The sequence below is a fragment of the Rhodnius prolixus genome, unplaced genomic scaffold, assembly GCF_049639745.1.
Source record: "Rhodnius prolixus isolate KJV_2025 unplaced genomic scaffold, Rpr scaffold_2, whole genome shotgun sequence".
Lineage (NCBI taxonomy): Eukaryota > Metazoa > Arthropoda > Insecta > Hemiptera > Reduviidae > Rhodnius > Rhodnius prolixus.
This window is the reverse complement of record NW_027411592.1, coordinates 12,505,171-12,527,051: the sequence shown is the minus strand read 5'-3', so window position 1 is coordinate 12,527,051 and position 21,881 is coordinate 12,505,171. Positions and strand designations below refer to the sequence as shown.

The 21,881-nt window shown below is 32.2% G+C and overlaps 1 protein-coding gene and 1 pseudogene across 4 annotated transcripts in view; one reads left to right on the top strand and one right to left on the bottom strand.

Annotated features, from left to right (window-relative positions):
* Nucleotides 1-21,881, bottom strand: part of nwk (FCH and double SH3 domains nervous wreck) — a 51,333-nt gene that overhangs the window by 20,283 nt on the left and 9,169 nt on the right. For 3 of the 4 annotated variants that reach the window (XM_074117918.1, XM_074117919.1, XM_074117922.1), the window contains exons 2-7: nt 18,053-18,150; nt 16,333-16,378; nt 11,745-11,830; nt 2,898-3,042; nt 2,463-2,599; nt 1,232-1,295 (exon numbers count right to left, since the gene is read on the bottom strand). In XM_074117918.1, the coding sequence (XP_073974019.1) occupies nt 1,232-1,295; nt 2,463-2,599; nt 2,898-3,042; nt 11,745-11,830; nt 16,333-16,378; nt 18,053-18,150 (576 nt within the window). Of the gene's footprint in view, nt 1-1,231; nt 1,296-2,462; nt 2,600-2,897; nt 3,089-11,744; nt 11,831-16,332; nt 16,379-18,052; nt 18,151-21,881 lie in introns of those variants that run through there. The other variant, XM_074117920.1, reaches the window with a different exon arrangement.
* Nucleotides 12,148-13,195, top strand: LOC141448979 (ubiquitin-conjugating enzyme E2 H pseudogene; annotated as a pseudogene).

The following is a 21,881-nucleotide window of genomic DNA, read 5'->3' as shown; positions in this document are numbered from 1 at the left end:
CGCAAGGAAATTACAAATATGAGCTTGGATTTCACAGCTGAAATCTACAACGAAACGTTGATATTGATGGAAAATTTGTGTGTTAAAAAATCACGAACAAAGTTCTCTATCAATCTGGAATGCCATCGCCGAATCTATCTGCTGCTGCCTCGTTCGATGCGTCTTGTGACTTGAAACAAATTACAACGTGGGTGATTTTTTGTCGTATGTGTAATCAAATATTCCTAAGCTAACGCTTGGGCAAAAAGCTATTTACGATCAAATAAGGCAAACTGTCACTAAATCTTCTTTTTGGCTGCCCAGGAGGAACTAGTAAAACGGTCCTAATCAGATTGATTCTGACAGCAATTCGATCCCAAAATGACATTGCCTTAGCTCTTGCGTCGTCCAGAATAGTTCCATTTAACCAGACTGGGCCACAACAAAGCGTGGCCGGGTACAGCTAGTTTTTAATGTAACTTTACTAAATATTATTAAACGGATATTATTTATGAATAATATCGAAAAATATTATTTATTTTTAGTTAATAACTAAGGTTTCTCAATAATTATAATATTTTTGTAACTTTATGAAACGTAATATGTACTGAATTACATAGTTGACCTAACGTTACTAAACATACGGCTAAGCGCCTCCCACTCGTCACGCTCTATCTCAAGAACGGTTGATGATACGGAAAATTGCATAGAACCAAATTTGTAGTGAATTTTATGTTCTACAACTTTTGTATTAACTTTAAATGTCATTTAGAGCAAAGGAAACAAGATATTTACACAAAAAAAGATTTTTGTGACCTTAGGCCACTGATTTCCGGTGATGCGTACACGAGATTCTGAGACTTTTGAGCCAACTTATAAAATGCCAAAACAAAGACAAGTATAAATACTTATTATATTCCATTCCACGATTTACCCCTTTTGTTTCCTAATTTGACTGGGCTGAAATGCTTTTACTTGATAAATCAATAGATAATTAACAAACCTTTCAGACAACAAAAACTACTTTTCTTAAGTATTAAAAAATTAATTATTTTTTTAATTAAAGAAATGTTAAACTTTTCTTTTTATTAAGGATCTCTTATTAAAAACAATAAATGAAAAACATAATATTAACAGTAGATAGAAAGAGACATGCATATTAAATAAGGAGTTAAATTTAATTAAGAAAATGAGATTTATGATTTTTTTGCAATTTTAAAAATATAATTAGTATTAAAATAATCTTACCCACCCTAGCACTGTTTTTCTGTAATGATGTAATAGATTGGAAGAAAGAACCTTTCTTTTTTTTTAATCTGAAAAAATCAAACAGAATAAAACTGAAGAATTAAAATATTTGTTAAATTAAACGCTACGCTCTAGTGTGGCAGAGTTTTTATTATACTTCATTTTTCATACATCTTGCACAGATCATTTTCTAATTGTAAATTAATTTTTCCTTCCTAATTTTGTTCCATACATCAAAGGTAGGCTGAAAAGTTCTAAGTAAAAAATCACTTGAACGGAATCTAATAGAATTTAAGTAAAAGAAATGCTAGCCTATTATTAAATGGCATTCCCTGATGGTATTTCAGCATCTTCAACATTAAATTCTCAACAATAATCCAATATTGGATTTACGAAAGGAAATGACGTTTGAAATTCTGCTCATTTGTAGACATCATTCGGCATCTAACCACATCTTAATCACTTTAAATATTCACTCCTACAAATTATTCCATCTAAATAGCACCTCCTTATTCATATACTGTATTGTCTGGCAATTAAATATTGAAATAATTACAGATCTGTCTACATTTAGAATAAGGCCTACAACTCATAAATATGTTCTCATAGTTAGATTAAAATGTTTAATGTTATGTTTCCCATTCAGTAATAAATCATCCCAATAGTTTCCTTGTTCCATACGATATATAATGGCTAATTTTTCCACAGAGAGAAAGTTAGAAGTTTAAATTGTGGTTAGAAGTGTTATGCAACTCGAATCAGACGAAATGATTAACGGAAAAGGGGGTGAATTTGCTTAATATGAGAGCAAATGGAAGTATTGTGAATACTAATGTTTCCAAATAAATGCTATAGGCTGTTTAATAATTACTTTTTGAGCTGACCAGGAGATTAACCTACATCAACGAAATCATGTGTCTTGTTTGGAAAAAATCCACCTATAATTGTGATAAACATTATTCGTTACCAAAAATGCTTAAATTATCTGACCTCTCTCCATTGTAATGTAACAACAAACCTCACGAGACCCTTTGGAGAAGTATCCATTAATGCAATAATTAATTATATAAAATTAATTATTTTAATATTTTAAGACAATGCGCCTCAAAATATTGCGTTACACAAGTTTAAATGCGAGATAGACTTATTTAATTAATGGATGACTTCTCTAGGTTCTGAAATTTTGCCTTCAGGTATAAAGCTTCATTCAGTTATTAATTAAAAGCACAACTTACTTTTCTTCAATATCTCTGGCTTTATCCCTAACGTCATGCGCACTATGTTCTTCGTCAAAATAAAATTTTTTTGTCTTGTCTACGTCTTGAACTGAGGCTTGCAATTCTTTTTGTACCATTGCTAAATGATCTAAATACTAAACAATAGAAAAAACAAGTTAAAAGTAAATTAAAGAAAATACTTATACATTCTTAGGAATATTTGACACAATAATTTTAATAACTTTTGATATACAGTCACGCCAAATTTGAAATTTCACTAAATTTTTATTCTCAAGTAGCCACTAAAATCTAGCAGCGATAAAAAACTTTTTCCTTTCTTCATGAACTAACTATAAACTGAACCATTCATTAAAAACTATCTTTAAAGCTTAAGTTAATTTTTTTAAAAAAAAATTGAATGTCCTAAGAACTAAACTAGCCCACATAACATACCTTTTTAGCTGCAAGTAGTTTATTGGCCCTTAGAATTTTGGCATCGTCAGCAACTTGTTGAGAGAAAACTTCTACAGCAGCTAGTCTCGCTCTGGCAAGTTTCTCGTTCTCTTCTAGCACCGTTCGCCAGACGTTCCACATATTCCTTGAGCAATACAGGACCCATTTTAGGCCAAGAGTCACGAGGAGTTCTGTTAGGTATTCCAATACAATATTCGTTCACCACTAATTACAAGTTAATTGACTTAAAATTTCTTAAACAAAAAAAGAAGAGGAAGAAGTAAATAACGACTGAGATTACATAGTACCGAGGGAGTCAGCTGTCACTGTCGGATATTGTGTTTTAATCATGTTTTTTGCTGTCATACTGTTTTTAGTTTTTAACCAAAAAGTAGATTCAATTAAAAAATTGTTTATAAAATAAGAGAGATATAAAATAATAGCAATGAATGTCATCTTTCACCCAATTTAAGCTTCTATTTAATAATAATTATTATTAAATAATGCCGTAAGGCGCAGGACCTAAGTCAATTTGTTAATAATCTAGTGAATTGTTTTAATTACTTCAGTCTAATAATAATATAAATTAAAAATAATATTTCAATTAAATTAATTTAATTCCTTAAAAAATTATAAGATAAATGCAGAATTCGAAAATGAGACTTGATTTATTTTAGTTTATCTCAAAATGGTTCCAATGACTTTCTTTGGAGCTACTAAACGCTCAAAATAGGTCGTTGAGATTTCTTTCAAACACTTGATCTGGCTAAATATTGTTTAGCTTTCTTTTGTCATTAATTAATGATTTCTCATCCTTTGCTGCCCTTCAAGGACAGCCGACTGTCTTTGTATTTTAGATCCCCGCAAATTTGTTTGAAACGGCTTTTGCTACTTAAATATAACAAATATAAAAAATACTTACAATTTTAAAATATAAATGAAAGGTAATTAAAAAATATCTTTGCCCGAGGTTCCTAACTTTTTTAAACATATAGCTCTCTTTATTTTATTTTTTTCTATATCATAGCAGAAATGATGAGTTATATTTCAACTGACAGTCTACGATTCTATTGTTATAGACATACTTATAAATTGGTCATTTGCAAATTAATGCAAGTAAAAACAAATATTCATGTTACTGTTGCAAAGGCTTTCTATTTCAATAATGACGGATATCATAATAAATTGACGGAATAAATATAGAATATTTATTGTTTAAAAATTGAGAACATTTTGAACAAGCAGAAGGCCTGCTTTTCATTGTTCATACTAATATGGACTGCGTTATAAATTATTTTTCAAAGATTAGTTAGATAAATTTATCAAAGGTTAGAAAAAATTATTTTAAAGATTAGAAGTTTTATGATAATAATGTACCATTTAATTATATGAATTTTTCAACTTGTGAGTTTTCTCAATTAACTTTTAGAAGCAATAATAACAACTAGTATGACGATGAAAGATGCGCAGCTTCCCTTAACCTGTAGAGACAAATGGGACGAGCTAGTAAGTTGCAAGCTGGCCATAAGCAACTTACCTCTCCGGTTCATAAGCTTCACTCTTGGATTTCCCTGGAACAGTCGATAAGTCTTCGCTATTGGGTTCTCACCTAACTTTGGATACTTAACCCCTCTCTAAGAGACCTGCCAGTAAAACCCACCTCCTCTAAAGCTAATCCCTGCAACTCTTCATGATTACCAAAGTCACGAAAAGGAATGGGGAAAAACTAGCATGCACCAAGTAACTACTTCCCGCTTTTTTCTTCTTAAATATAATTTTTTGAAAACAGATTATTCATAAGACTCATAGAAATTCTTTTATTATTTTGAAATAATAACAGTTCGGTATTTTTAAATATTATTAAAACGAGCACAAATTAACCAAGCCAAACATTTATTATTGAGAAAAGTGAAACTGCAGTTTTCCCATTAATTTCTGTTATCTACCACCATTGACAGTTTGACAGTTTTCCATTACCCAGACTCGTCTGCAGTCGCCCGTAAAAAAAATTTATAATTAATCTTTCCCTCCCACTAAAGGTATTCAATCTAAAACACTAGTGTGTGATGTTACCTACTTTGTTGAGAATCTCTATCTAAATAGAGTTATATTTTAACATGAATATCTGTAATAAGTTGACTTAAGAAATATTTTTTAATAATTAGAAATTAGAACACATTTTGAAAGTGAATCACCTGCTGAAATTGATACTGTCCAACAATAGGTACTGTGTAGGGATGAAAAAAGCGTGCAATCCCTTTTAGGTGTATTGCAAGTACAGAGATTAGATGAATGAATAATTCTTGCTACCCAGGCTAATAGATTTATACTTCCATGAATTATTAAATGAAAACAACTATCTTTAAAACATCTTTAAATAATAGAAAAGGATGAAAAATATCTCTTAGACTTGTAGGCTAAATGTGGGCCTTTCGGCTCATTAGTAAATCATCGGTCTGTATCAAATGAAGTCAAAGAAGAAAAAATCTATTTTTATTTAAAATTCACTGGAACAAAATAAGTACTTTTTGCAGTAAGAAAGGAACGTAACCTTTTTCTTTTACCTAATCCATCAGAGGATTATCTTTCTTACCAATGGCATTTGTTGAATACTTAAAAGAAATTTATGTCGTTTAAACCTACTTTTCTACTTATAAAATTCTTGCTTAGCTCAACTTCACTGATTACTTAACATTTGAACAACAATGATTATAATAATCTTAGTTCATTTCTTTATATTTATTTGAATAGTATTTTCTATGACAATCGGAAAAGTATTTACCGTTATCCTACCTTACCATTGAGGACTGAGTTGTCTGGAGTGAATTATTGATTGGAGAAAAGATTGATTAAAGAGACGATGCTGACTCAAAATTAAAGAGAGACTTAGGGGACAAGAAATTTTGGAAAAGAAACACACATGTAGAACGAATACTGGAGGGTAATGTCTCAAACCTGAAGTTTGATTAACAAAGAATATTTTATGAGTGGAGATCCTCGGATAAACGACTATTAATCGCTTCGTAGGCGATTAAAGTAAACGTCAATCCAGATTTCCTTTCTGAGTCAATTTGTTGTTTTTCAATTCTTATGTTGTTTGTAATAATGTTCCAGGCTAAGAATACGTACAACCAAGTATTGCAAAGTATATAATATAAATATTATTGAAGATTAGCAGAACTGGAAGGAAATAAATAGTTCTGAGAGAAAACGTAAGGACCAAACGTTTTTTTGAAACTGTAAGAACTAAAGAGTCAAGTTATGAAGGTGCTAGCTAAACGGACTAATCACCGAAGAGAAAGAAGTCAGCGCCACACGCGTGTTTACACTTTTGTAAACCTAAGTGTTGCTCAGGATGTGATTGTAGCAGTGGTGCAGGCCACTGTGCAGAATTAGGCTAATGGAAGTCACTGACACTGTATACCAAGCAAGCCCAGAATAGCGAACAGGATTAGGGTATTCACCTTTAGCGACAAAACTCTATTTTGTTAAAGAAAATGGGAATAAGAGATACAATAATTTTTTTTTTGTTACCAACAATTAAAAAGCGCAGTTTCGAGTTAAATGTAAGACATTATGCACTAATAGGTTTCAATAATAATAAATATGTAATAAGAAATACAAAGGGTAATACGCAGACAAGTAAAGTATTAAGTACTAAGTTAATATAAGTGTGCTGTGTTAATGTGTCAGGACTGTGGGTGAAGGTACTATTGATTTATAAGAGGGTGAAGCCCGACCCATTTCTCGCCAGTCAGGTCTCCCTGAGTAGTGTATGATGCGGAGGGTCTCGTTTCTATTAGTTCATTGCCGCCAAGGGAACATTCATCTTATATCTAACTGCAAACTTATATTTCTGTTTTTGTAATGTTTACACCACTAAAAGATATCATCTCATAATGTGAGGCCAATATGATAATATTTTACTTCTGATAATGCTGTTTATCTAAGTTAAATTGAATGGTATGTAGGTCAAGGATATGTCCTGTCGGTTACAATAATTTCTAGGATAGATGAGACACAAGGAAGATGTTCGTTAGCAACAATAAGTTACTTTTAGAAATTTTTGTACTTTTTGTTGACTTGAATTTGTTAACCTTCTTAAAGATCATACAGTTTTTCCCCATCAAAAAATATAACATTTCCCTCTTAGCATTTGTTCTAGTTCAGATACGGAGAAATCAAAGTCTCCACCTTTCTAGCCACCTCGGTAAATCATTTCTATGAAAAACTGTATTCTAGACCTTTGTCCCAACAGGACAGGAGATACAGCTATTCAAAATATGAAGGAATTGTAAAGCTCCCCAACTTTGTCACCTTTCAATTTAAAAGGTAAATAAGTATTATAATTGTTCATATTTTCGCAGAGATTACACCCATAGGACAGGAGATACAACAATTAGAAAAATAAAGGTAATGTAAAACTACAAAATTTTATCTCCTTCATAAAAGCAGTTAAAAAGATGGAATTGTGCACAATTGTGGAGATAAGACAGTGCTTTAATTATACGTATTTTCGCAGGGATTACCGTAATAAAACAGAAGGTACTGCAACTTGAAATATGAAGGAAATTTAAAACTCCCACACTTTAACTCCTTATATCTCCTTCAAAAATACAGATATATAGTACGAATTGTGTACAATTGTAAAGGAGTACTATAATCGACCATATTTTCGTGGAGATTATACCAATAAAACAGGAGCTACAGCACTTCGAAATATGAATGAAATATAGTACTCCCAAGTATTTATCACCATTTATCTCCTTTATAAAAAAGCTGGAAAGCTGTAATTCTACTAAATATTAAAGGTAAATGAGTATTATAATTGCACAATACATATTTTTGGAAAGTTTACATTGTAACTTTATGTTCGGTAAATTTCATTTTCAAAAAAACGATTCGCTTGTGAAAGTAGATCCAAATGCGCTCATGACTTTTTGTGCAAGATTTCTCAAATTAGAAAAATTTTCTTTTGTAAAATAAGTGTTATAAAAGTCTATTTTTGATTCTGATGTTTCAGAAATGTTTTTTAGTTGATTATTACATTTTAAGTCAATTACTTACAAATTTTGTGAAATTAGGATGAATCTCGCGGGTCATAAAATTATTCATGACGGGCTACATGCGGCCTGCGAGCCGCGAGTCGCATGTGTCCCGCGAGTTGGCCACCCCTGTTCTTAGCCAATATTTTGTGAAATTTATTCGTTTCTTCAGATTGTAGTACAAATTTACACTAGAGTGGAATTACAGAAAATTTGTTTACAGCCTTGAAGAAGCGAATAAATGTCATTTCTGGTGATAGAAATAACAAACCGTTTAGTCAAGGCTACAGTCTTTGCAGTTACTAATCAAATATCATTAAATATAAGATGGAAATCGAATTCTTGTGAAGTACGAGTCGCTGTAAAAACTCTTAACGGCATAAATGGTAAACGCTAGGAGGAAGAAAAAAGAAAGAGCTAGCGATCGTGGGTTGTGCGTGCCTAAAAATAGACAATTCAAGTTAGCCGAATGCTTTCACTACCAAAGATTGGCAACGTTCCAAAATTGATTGCTGCAAAGAATCGTATTGGAGTAGATTAAATTTTCTTCTAAAAAGTTTTTAGTAAAATATTAAAAAGACTACAAATAAATACCCTTAAGATTAAGAAACTGCTCAAAGGAATCCTGGAGATTAGTGGGCAAGCGGAATGTAAATCATATAATGATGGCACAAAAAGAAGCAGTGCTCTAGGAGCTTTAGTTCTAAGGCTGGAAACATAGTGGAGCGGCGAGCAAAGCGGCGATGATAGCGAAGAGCGAAGCGGCGAAATCAAACACAAGTTAACATATGGGACCGCGCATAGTGGCGAGCAAAGCGAAGATAGAGCAACTCAATCTATTTCTAGTTTTTGTTTTTGCCGCTTCGCTCTTCGCTATCAGCGCCGCTTTGCGCGCCGCTCCACTATGTTTCCAGCCTAAGGCAGCTGGAGTGCTCACAACTGCTGGAAAAAAACTGAGATCTGCATTATTAATAACTACTGCTGAGGCAAAGTAATTTGTCTCATTCCTTTTCACAGTAAATGTCACTTACAGGCAATAATAATTATCGATGTCCCCGAACGAAACTAAGACTCTTTCCCGCTTATCTTTCTTTCTCTTTTCTTTAAGAAAAGTTAAAATTATTAGTTTCTTAATGTTCTTTTAAATTAAAAGAATTAAAACAAAAAATTGTCTACTGATTTTCTCGCTTTCATTGTGACCCCAGACTTCATTGCGAGCAGCATAAAGAGATTATCCAAATAATTCGAAAAACCCTTCCCTCCTGAGGATCGAAGCACATTTACTGCTTGAAATCCTCTCATGTTAATTCGAAAATGGAAAGAAGAGTGACGAGTGTATTTTTTTCTTTTTTCTTAAAGTTTTTCTGAAACTAAATATCTTTTGGAGCAAGTACGGACTTTTTGAATTAATTTAAACTAGTGTTACTAATTTTTCAACTACGAGTTAAATCTTTACCAAAACACTTTTTTATATACAAAAAATTGCCACTCCTCAAACTGGCAAGCAACCCAATTTTGTAATGATAGAGCCAAGTCCTGTTATCAACGAATCTCCAATTACTAGCATTCTCTTTATTAATTACACAAATTTACAAACACCAAATTGAAGGGAATGATGGAATATTAGAATGGCTAGATATATAATACATTTTAAGAAATGCTAGCTCACACAAGATCTACTCAGAATTGGATTATGATCTGCATTACTTGCAAACGAATATCCTGGATACCACTTTTATGTTGTGAGGCGAGGGTCACAAATTAGAGGTAAGGTGATTAGTTTGTAATAAGAGGCCATAGAGGGAACTAATTATTATTATATGGTTCTACAACCCACTACGAGAGTTCTGAATACTAATATTTGAAAAGTAAACCCTTTCAGCACAGGAAGTAATTTTGTTTGTTTAATGGTCGGTTCTGAGATGTTGGTGCCTCTGCGGATTTTTTCTTTGTTGTTTTTACGGAAAAGAAACTAGTTTATTAAGCTTAACTTTTGCTTTTGTTTTAATTTTATTCATTGGATATTGCAGTTTTAAATAATAATTTTCTGTGAGAGCAATGTATGGAATAACTTGCCAAATCGCCATCGAAATGATAACAATCTTAAGAGTAAATATTATGTAATGCATGAATTTCAGAAATTTTTAGATATTTTCGTTGGTTGGTTCCAATTTTATAACTGAGTAACAAATGTAGTAGTTGAGAAGTCTATTTAATCTATTTTTTAAACCTAACATTAATCTTTGTTACGCAAACATTTATTTGAACCTCACATTAAATATTTCTGAAGTACGAAAATCTCGAAACAAAGTTTACGCTTTGTTACATATAAGAATAAATCTGAAAGAAAAATGAACATAATAAATATAAAATTTGTAAATCTAACTAATTCTTGGATAACGTACTACTTGATTCATAGAAAGATAAAATAAATGATAACCATGCTTTAAACCAAACTGTAGAAGCTCTTCATAAATGTTCCATGTTCTTAGCGACTACTTTAAAAATGAAGTCAAATGGTTGTTCTCATTTCACACGACATTGGTTGCATCCTCGGCAAATCTAATCTAAAGTTCGCATTTTACTCTAGTAATTCATGGAGTAAATTATCCTGAAAAGACCAATACAAAAGAACGTTTCCTGCTTAACATCCGGATTAAAGACAATAATGGTCACCAGCTATCTACAACCTTTGTTTTCATTAAGATTTTTTTTTTTTAATTCGCAAACTATAAAATTCCTTTTTTTAATATAAATTTTAAATGTTTTTATTGATTAATAGCCATCATTGGTAAGCATCATTAGTTGTTCAATATATTTGTACTTATGTTTGTATAAATAATTGTGCCTAAAGTTCATTTATAGTCCAATATCACTATACAATTCAAAGACCTTTGCAGATTATTGGAAAACCATTTAACAACTTCCAGCCCACTATAGCATTGCCTCAACCTTCTCCCAAAGTACCCTTATATGAATTTTTATGAGAAACTGTTACTAACAAGTACCATCCAAAGCAAATTGATAGAACAGATTCCGAGAAAACCCCTAAAAAAATGGAAAATCGATTCAGATTAGTGACCGCGTAACTGGAGCAAATGAAAGAGCACTTTCTTCTTACTGCCCGCAAATATAATGAATGATTTTTTTTAAAAAAACTTTTAGAGCTAACATTATAAGTGCAGAAACATTTTACAAATTGTGTTTATCCCAGACCTTCAGCAGCAGCATACTTTTCTGCAGATATTCTGTATTTTTGATGATGACATTCAGAGATATCTCACCTTAAGCAGCACTGATCAGCCATGGGCAGATGATGGTGCTTGAACACAAGTATATTCTAGAGATTAGTGCTGATGTTGATCCTTTTCCTGAGAGCCAGAAGGATTCTTAAGTGGTGATTAACGCCGATTGAAAGCTCAGTAAAGGGAACTGAGATGGGTTCAAAGTAGTCTAGTGGCAGTCCACTCTTTCTAAAGAGTCGTTTTTAGGCGACATTTCACCTGTCCGTGGACTGTTACTCGTTTATCTTCGCCGACATTTTTATTCGCCATAATCGACCCTAAGCATTAACACCTATCGCTTTGTACCAGCTCACGAAACCTTTAATCACATAAATATATTCAAAAACTCCTTCCCATCCCAAGAAACCCGTACTCCGAAGACCATTCTCTATTACCATTCTCTCTCGTATCAATCTACCACACTTTCCAAATCAGTACGCATAAAACTTGTCATTGCATTACCGCTTTCAATAAAATTATAAATTAGAATAAAGAAATCTTGATACTTAAGTCCTCACCATTTTTCTTCTGAACCTTCAGTCTTTATATCTGGAATATTTGCTATTTTCCTATTCAGGAAGGCTGAAGAAATCTTCAGCAGAGCCTGGAATAAAATAAAATAAAAAATTATTCCACAGTTAAAATATTTCAAAAGTAGTAGAAAGTAGAATTAAGAAAGATTTCCCTTTGTACAGGTTTAAGAGGAAAATTTAAATTTTAAATCACTATAGACCAAAAATAGTGGCCAACAGTAATTGATAATTCGTTTGCTTCAGTTAGAATTTTGCAAAAAAATAAAATTAGCTAATGCTGAGAAAAGATTGATTCAACTAATTGCGGGATAAAGTTTTTAATTCCAATAAATAAACATATGTTTTTCTAAAACAAGTATAATTTCTTCGAAAAAATCCATATGAATTTCGGTTGAAGCATCAGCAATGAAACAGCCGTGAATAATTGTTTATTTAACATAAATTTTTAATAGTCAACGAGTTACTCTCGTGTTACTGGGTCGGTTAAATAAAATGAACAAAAGACGTATTGATGCAGATGTGCTTCAATTAATGGAGAGCGAACATGAAGTTACTTTATTGAATGGTCTCACAGATTTATGCGTGAAACTGCCCGGCCCGAAGGAAACTCCATATGAAGGTGCTGTTTGGAGAGTAAGAGTTACTCTACCAGAAGCTTATCCTTTCAAATCACCTTCAGTTTCTTTCATGGATCCTATACTACATCCTAATGTTGATGAAGGAACAGGCGCAGTATGTTTAGACGTATTGAATCAAACATGGAGCCCTTTATTTAATTTGGTAAACGTCTTTGACTCTTTTCTTCCACAGTTATTAACGTATCCAAATCCTGACCATCCATTAAATCGAAGTGCAGCCAATACTGCTATAAAGGAGCCAGAAAAGTTTGCCCAGCTAGTGAGAGAACTTTCATTACATCTTGCAGAGACAAGCAAGTCACCTTCACGGAAACGTGCTCAATCAGTGACTACTAAGAATCGTAGATCTTGCAAAAAGCGTGCTAATTCAAAAAAAAGTAAACGAACATTGGTTGAGAGCCCTTCAAGTAAATTAAACAGCGTTAGTGGTAGTAGTAGTGAGTCATTGCTATCGGAATAACAGTTGTATTTTTCATGTAGTTTCCCTTAAATAAAGTACCAAAAATGAAAATATTATTGTCAGTTTATTTTGTAGATGGACTTTTGTTTCATAAAGCAATTATTTTCCCAAAGAACTAAGGAATGAGGCAAATACATTAGAAAACTGTATTGCTGGTCATATGCAACTATTTCATTGAAGGAATTAAATTTGATAAATTCATTAATTTCTGATTGTAAATAAGTAGACACTTTATTTCATGAGTTTTGTGCAATACAGACCGCCTTCTTTGCGGAGATTTTGTCGATTTTTTTGTAATCTCCTTTTATAGTATGCAAAAAATAAAAAAGTAAAATCAATCTTTTTGTTGCTTTTAAAATAAATTTAAAGAAATAAACTTCAAGGGTTGAGTCGATTTACAAAGTATCAACCGTAATTAAAAAAAAGAAGAAATAATAATGATAATAATAATAATAATAATATAAATAATAATAATAATAATAATTTTAAAAATAAACTAACTCTTTTTGTTTAGAAAAGTAAACAAATAAATGATAATAAGAATATTTAGATACTATCTTAAATAGTGGGAAAAAGTGAAATTTTTAACTTTAAAGATTTCAGAACGTGAAGAAAGATATTGTTCAGTTAACAATAAAATCTATAGTCAATAAATTTGACAGAGCATCAACGACCAAAGGGTATAAAATATAATTGGAGAAATACATTTGCCTAAAATAATTTAACATAGGGCCATGATAAAAGGAAGTGACTTAGATTATCACTATCAGATTTACATAAGGTACATAAATGGTCAGGTTTAAATCTATATGAAACATTATTGAGGAACATTCTACAAGACTTGGTACCAAATAACCTTAATTGGCTGGCCACACTTAACTTATTTATTTGGAAAGGAGAGTTACGGTTCTCCAAGTCCTGAAGAACTTACATTTCTAAAATTAAATTATAAGATGATGCGATCACCATAGATACATCTTTACAAATTAGATTATTTTTTAAAAGATTCTAGTAGACTGGGGAGAGTGCGGGACAGAAGATTGGGATCCTGAGCCTTCCACATATTATCAGCTCCTATTACTAGTAAATAAATCGTTATTGTAGCATAATTTAACTACTCAAATTCTTTTGTAATAGATTGATTCAATTTAACGAATTTTTTGGAAGCTTTCAGCAGAGACCCACCAATTTATTAAAACATGTTTGGGCAATGAAAATAACCATTTCAAATGTCATTTTTGAAGTATTCTAGTTGGGGTTGTCTTCTTTTTTAAAACTTTGGATTTAAAAATTCTATTTAACTTGAATCAATAATTATGCTTTAGTCTTAATTCCAATGAGATTTAACATTCTCTTAAGAATCATCTGGTAATTAATTAATTTTTTTTTTGTTTAACGATAAAGACTATTTATTAGCAATCACCTTTAGTTTAAAGTTGATACAAAAGTATTACAATAATATTAAGAATCCCCTAATCATCTCATTAAATTATAATCTCTATTCAAAGATGTAAACTAATTACTTTTCCCCTTTTTTTGCGTAAGTTAGCTAACTCACATTGGTGTTTGGTAAAGTGATCGGTAGACAAATATCAATTTACAATAAACTGTATTTTGACTTGAGTTCATTGTCTACTGGTTCGTATCTAAATTGTGAAATAAGATTTCTTCAATAAATTTAATAAAAAATTAAATTAAATAACTGGGGTCTCGCTGAAGTTGGAGAATGTCTACCTCTCGATATTTCATTTACTGGATATTCTGATAAACAAAACCAATTTAGCATGGTTCAAATTCAATTTTCTTTTGAGGTGAGGTGTCTTTTTAATTTGAAGTATAGAATAATGGGCATGCTCTCTCTCACCATTTCTAGCTCACTTGCCCGCACAAAACTACACCTGGACTCCGCCATTTAACTTGGTTCAACTAGTTGTAAACGTCTGGTTCATGAGTTGGTTCCTCTTGTGTAGAGGCTAAATGTTTTGTATTAATCGTTTTTTTCTCACTCTCTCTTAAAACTCCTAGAAGTTTGGTTTCTTACTTAATAAGATTTCAAAACAGGACAAAAAAAAATGCAGTATATCTTTCGGCCTCTTATTAGTAGAACAAAGAGTTCGGAAATCTGTTACTGTTTGAAGAATATTCGTAACGGAATAGAAACAAACTCTCTCATATGATCTTCAACTGGTCAGTTTTGTGTAAGTAAGAAAAAAAACTTTCGCCTCACGTGAAGCGAATCGAGAATTGATTGATTAATCAGTTACATGTCGATTGTATAATTAGGTTAGATGATATCACCCATGAGTACTGATGCATAACTTCGTTTGAATTTTCATTCATATTTTGTGATCGCGTGCAAAAAGTTAATATAGTTGCAAATTAATTCTACGCCAAGAGTTTACCAATAACTTCCTTTTATTAATGAAATGCCAACAAATACTTCTGGAGTGTATGAAAAACTTTCTTACGGCTACTTCTTATTGGATTTTATAATGTTTTAATTTAAAAAAAAAAATTAAGATTCCAATTAAACGAGCACCTTTCTATTCGGGCATACTCAGTGTATTGCCGACCTGAAGAAGGCATTCTCTGATGTTATCCATCATTGAGCTGCACTTACTAAAGCAATACTGCTTGACTGGAACTATTTTTGCAAAAAAGCTTAGAATTTTTCGCAATTCTTTTGATATTAAAATTTAATATTCTAAGATGTGGAACCATTGCAGGAAACTTAAACCAAAGCCTCCCAAACGTTCTCTTCTTGTTTGATTTTCTTTTGCTCGCAAACAGTGTTCGCTGCATTTTACACTGATACAAACATGTGAAGAACATTGCGCGCACACATTACATGTATTTATTTTTATTTCTCACTTTTTTAATTTATGGCGCGTCACCGCTATGGACATTGGAGCCCATGTTTCTTTTCTTTCTGACTAAATTGTCCATCAACGGACAGTGAGCTGAACTGGCTCCTAGAGAGACAAAATCTAAGAATAGCTGACTAAAGTCGAACTTGGGGAAACTTCTACATGAGATGCTAACGTAATAACCGCTTAGCTATTCCTTCCTGCAATTAAGCAGTCTGCAAGTAGTGCTAACTTAGCAGTTAGGTAGTAACTTCGTACGAAGTACATCGTAATGTATCAAGTGCTTAGGCACATCTCTTTGGCCAGAGATACACTCTGTATCTCTTGTACGTCTTGGTACATTGCCTCTTACGTCTCCGGTGAATCGTTGGGCTTTGGGCAATAATCTGCTGCACGTCTGGGTGCAATCACCAAATTCAGGAGAGCTGCAGAGTTTGAGCAATGCAGTTGTCAAGCTCACAAGACAAACTGGAGTAAGATCGGCGACCCTCCAGGGGGCAGATGCAGCCTCTTATTTTAAATGTAAGTAACTATACATTTAATTTTTATTGCGTATGGATCATTAAAGATAGAATTAAGAATTTGTCTTTGCGACAAAGTTTACTTACCTCAGCATAAGACTTCTCTACAGCTGACCTTTTCAGTATGAAATTTCTGGAACGAAAATTTTAATATATAATTTTGTAGTTTAAATTCATATACTCGTACTACATTCGTTCACACAACTACCACCTTTATTAAGTTAGTTTGCATTTATTTATTAAGTTTGCGGGAAAAAATCTGAGCTTAACTAAATCAATGTTAATTTATTTATTTGTCTTAAATATTTATGTCGCCAATAATAATAATTACAGTTATACATGTTACGTATAAATAAATGCATGAGTTGCAGCTGCATTAATGACAAAAGTAAGGAAGTCCCAATGGGGCATCCAAAACCTTGTAGTATTAATTAAAATCCCCATACATAAAATATAGTTGGATACATAGCACAGTTCACTCAGCAAGCTTAAATACTTCTTGAATCAGGCAGACTTTAAAATATTTAGGAAAAGAACAGACCAAAGAAGCTAACTAATGGATTGAGATGAAACAGTTAACATGTTGATTTCTGCTTAAAAAGGTGGAAAACATCGTGGAAATAGAAAGGTATATTGCACGTTGGGTACAGTACAACCAAACTAAAATGGAGCAGAATAAACCTAGCCAGACGAACTAAACAAAACATAACATAAGAAACCGAAGAAGCGTGTCTCACCTGAAAGCAGAAGAAGAAATAATACTGGTGTTGACATAACGAATCTCAAGTTGTATAAGAAGATAACTTGTGAACAACTGAAGTTGGCAGCCAATCATAATGAGGCCTTATATATACAATGATTGGTCATATATTGATCCAAGAGAGAATAATCAGATCTAGGCAAAGAGAAACCATCTTGTCAAGTACATAATAACAAGACAGGTTCAAAGACAAAATTACAAATGGCATCTAGTTTTACTGGCAGTTTACTACTTAGTTCTCTCAATTGGTAAAAAAACATGCTTAAAACTAAGGTAGAATGTTTTTAGAATAAATTGGTCAGAATGACAGCAAACGATGAACCCTTTCAAAAACTGATCATAACTTCGGCTATTGCCAAACAAAACACGGCCAATATCATATAATTTTAACCTCTACCGCTTAATGATTTTTAAGAGGAAACTAACTCAATAGATAGAAACAAAATATCATGAATCTTGTAACTTTAATAAGGGCAAGAAGGACAGTACGGTTTGAGATAGACTAGATCGACTTTGTGACCGATTAGAGTAAGCACTGCGAAGATCGTCTAGTCAGAAGTAAAAGGCTTTCGCTCCTAAAAGACTCCTATTCCCTAATTTAACTGTAGGGGCCAAAAGAAAATCGTAAAATCTCGCTGGTGAATTTCTTTTATTTTAAATCGTTGAACTGCAAGAGTATTCAAGGTTTTTACTCTTGTGTTGACATTAAGTAAAATTGCTTAATTAGAAAATGTGGGGCAGATTACCGGAAACTGAATATTGAAGGTATTTTAATGAAAATGAATGGATTCGACGACCTTCTTTTCCTGCCTTCACTGTGAAATAACATGCAAAGCCATTACAAATCTAATTTTGTAATTACTACCAACAAATGGAACAGGACGACTTTAATTAAAATTTGTCAGATAAAATGTATATTCCTCATAATACCATCGTTGAAATAAAATTTCTAAAATGTAATTGAATATTTTGTTATGGCTTGTATCACGTGACTCCAAATGAATTAAGAGAAATTATAAAGAACTAAATACGTTAAGTAGAACATACCTTATATCATCTAGTAATTCACATTCATTCTGATTCTTCAATTGTAATTTGGCTATCTGTTCGGTGTGTAAGTTCTTCAGGAACTTCACATAGTTCCCCTGAAACAATAAAGAATAACTATGTATGCATTTAAGAGGAGTACATCCTTCACCTAAATGGATATGCAAATATATAAATAAAATCAGTTTACTCAATAAAATACATACATTCACAATAATGAAGACAAAGAAGATGTTGCAGCATAATAATAATTGGTAATAAATAATTGGAAAAGATTTTGAAATTGACACAAACAAAATCAGAGCAGAATTCTAACAATATTAGCGACTTTAAATTATCTTGCTGGCTTTATTTTATAAATGTTTAAAAATATCCATTCCAAATCAACTCAAATGTTAACAACCTATGATAGCATTGACATAGTGGCCATTTTTCACAGTTTCATTTCTTATTCTATGTATATGACAGTATTGTGTAAAGTAAATAGACTGAATTAATTTTGCCTTCATTCACAATTGTTTTTTTTTAAATCATAAGTTTACTTTAAAAAATAGTTTGATTAAGAAATTTCAAGCATTTGCTTCTTCTATCTGCTTTAGAAGAAGAGAATTGCATATTAATCATGTCTGAGACAGATATCTTAAAGAAGAAAACTGTTTTTTTGATAAGTAATTTAGCAAGCTGTCTCTAACTTATGAGTTAGTAAAACAAAAAATCGAAAAGCAATAAACCCCAACAAACTTCCATCCAATTAATGAGGAACTACACTTTCTTCAAGGATTTTATGCCGAATATCTTTTACTTTTTCATTTTATTTTAATTATTTGTTTAACTATCTGTCCTAGTAATAATTCATTAGGCTGGCCTTTAACTCGAACTGCTTAACTATTCCCACTTCAACATTATCAGCATCCTCTGACAGTCTGTGAGAGAAAATATCTAATGGTAATGAATAAGAAGGAATGCTCCTTCTCCGTTTTGAAAACGCAACAGGCACTTGATCCTCCCTGCTCGTGCTGGCGAGGGTGTGGCCTCGTGTAGGGTGTGACCTTTGAAAGACAAAAAGTCATCCACTCTTCAGGGGAAACGCAACTCTAGCTCCCTTTCAGAATTCAGTCTTTTCTTCCTTGTGTTTAAATAGGCTAAGAATGAAACCGTGCTCTCACCTATCCCCTTCACGTTTTCTGCCTCTCAGGCTTTAATACAGACTAAAGGATTTCATCTCTTTTAATCAATCAGGCTTTCTGGGTCTGGTTATAGTACTATTATTGCAGAAACTAGCGAGTACCTACGTATTTGTGGGTCAGAACAAGAGTCGTTAGATTTGTTAGGCTGGGATAGTCGCAGGGGGCTTTAAGATAAACGCCCTATTTCAAGGGATTTTTTTTGTACACGACAAATTTCATCAAAGAAAATAATGTTTGGCACTTCTAAAATATAAGAATTATATCCATTATACAGATATGTAAGTAAAAACTTGAATTTATTATTAAGCGTATCTATCAGGGTACTAAGATAATGCATATCCAGGAGAATTATGTAAGTTAGTACTTTAATGTGGGTTACCAAAGATATGCAACTTAGTAAGAAATGCCCTAAGCAGTCCCCAAGTAATATCTAGAAACTTAAGGCTTAATAGCAACTCAGATAACGAAAATTAAACAGAACTCTAACTGCTATTGCTGGTAGTTAAACTGAATACTTGACCAATTTGAATTCAGTTTAACTTAAATTAAAAGGAATTTGTAGATTATTAAACTGTTTTCTGCCAAGTTCATGACTTAAAAAAATATATATCAAACTCTATAAACTCTGCAACTTCAAGTGGCTATTTAGAACACCTAAGTAGCTAACTAAATTGATTTTGCTCTCTTAATTAACTGGAATCACGGTAGTTACCTATTGAATAACTATAAATGGGCTTCTGCAACTTAATTAAAAATTTAATTATGGCCTCTCCAGTTTCAAAGGTATTTTTTTTTTTAAATTGCATCCTTTATCAGTTCATTTTATCTAATTAATTTACTATTACACTTATTCATAAGATTTACTTTCTCTGGCTATTCATAAGAAGAAAGATTGTAGGCAGGGAAGACCTCAATTTGCAAAAGAATATCGTACAAGCATTTTGCTTGACTCTTCATCCCTGATCTACAGAGCTAATAATTCTTAACAGTTCCGTTGATTTTATGTGAAGCTAAACAGAATAAATCTTTCTGTTGACATATACTTAGAACAATATTTAAAACTTCATGGAAGTATCAATGTTAAAAGAAATGAGTGATATCGCGCTGAGATTTCTGAAAATGACGTAACTGAAAAGGCAAGAGAGATATACTGCTAACTCCTTAAAAAGAGAGCTCTTTTAGGCTGATATTTTAGATCGCAAGATACCATGGGCTTGTAGAGATATTCCACGATTTTTAGAGTAAAACTAGGCATAAATGTAAACAAAAAACATGAACCAAAACGGAAAAGCTATAAATTTATGGAAGTATAATCATTTTCTGAACGGATCTTGCCTACGATTAGATCGAGGTGAGAAAATTAAATTTGTAGCATATTTTTTGCAAGAACTTATTTAGCAAATTATGTAATTTGTTTGATTTATTATCAGTCACTAATCTTTTCTTATTATTAAGTTAATTAGTTATAAGGCTAAATTATATTCAGACTATTTTTCTAACTTTAAAAACGCAAAAATTAATAATTTTTGGTTCTTAAAGCTTATTGCTCCAATGTAAACAACTAGGATAAATTTTAATATTCACGCAAGATTAGTAAGAAGTGTAACTGAAATTGATCTGCCATAGAAATATTAAGACGAAGCTATGTGAATGAAGTGCGGCGGAACTCTCGTAACACCCAGCGAGTTCATCGATCGGTGCCTCGGTCTGCGCTTACTCCACCTGCATAGTAGGTCCATGACTTAATCCCAACTTTTGTATGAATGAATAAGCGAACAAATCTTGAGTCAAAGTAAATAGGATTTTTTTTTTTTTTTTTTTAACTTGAAGTCAAATATATGAAAACCAACAATTTAGGATATTAATTAAATCATCCCTTTTTTTCCTCGCTCTTGAAGAAAGAACAAAAACAATATTTTGATGCAAAGGATGGCGCACATTTTGTACAATCAATGCGAAAAATCACAGTCTTATTACAATTCTCATTATTCTGTCAAATTTAAAAGTAGATTTTTTTATTGAAATAAAAAAGTTCTATTCCAATAATCCGTGAGCGTGATCTAACCTCTAAATAAAGAAATCTTTAAAGACACCTGATGATCATAGCATTATTTGTGTATATTTTAATGACTTAAGCAGAAAAATGCAAGTATAAAAGTAATGTAACTTATGGTTATACATATTGAATATTCTTTGGTTAGAGCGTCTGTAATTGCAGTGTTCATTACAGTGGTGTACGGGACTTTTATAGGAATATAAAGAGGTGTGGAATTCCTCCATTATTGCATTAGATTGTTAAGTTGGGTCTACACCAAATACTCTGCCCACTTCCATCCGTTCACAGAGGAACAGACAAAGCAATTATGAATTCAACTTTGTGCTGCTACTAACTCCAACGTACATAATCCATTTAATGTCGGTTTATCAAAGAAACATTCATTTTAGTCCACCAGGACATTGTTTTGTCCTCGCGTTCACTTCATTTTCAGATATGGCCGCGACATTGACGATTTGAGCACGTTCTTCTCTGCAACAACCACTCACGTCACCACCGCGTGCACCTCTGTCCTAATCGGAACAGTTCAGAATTGCTCAGAGTATTTGGTATGGACCAACCTTCAGGAATTTTGTGCTTTGTAAGA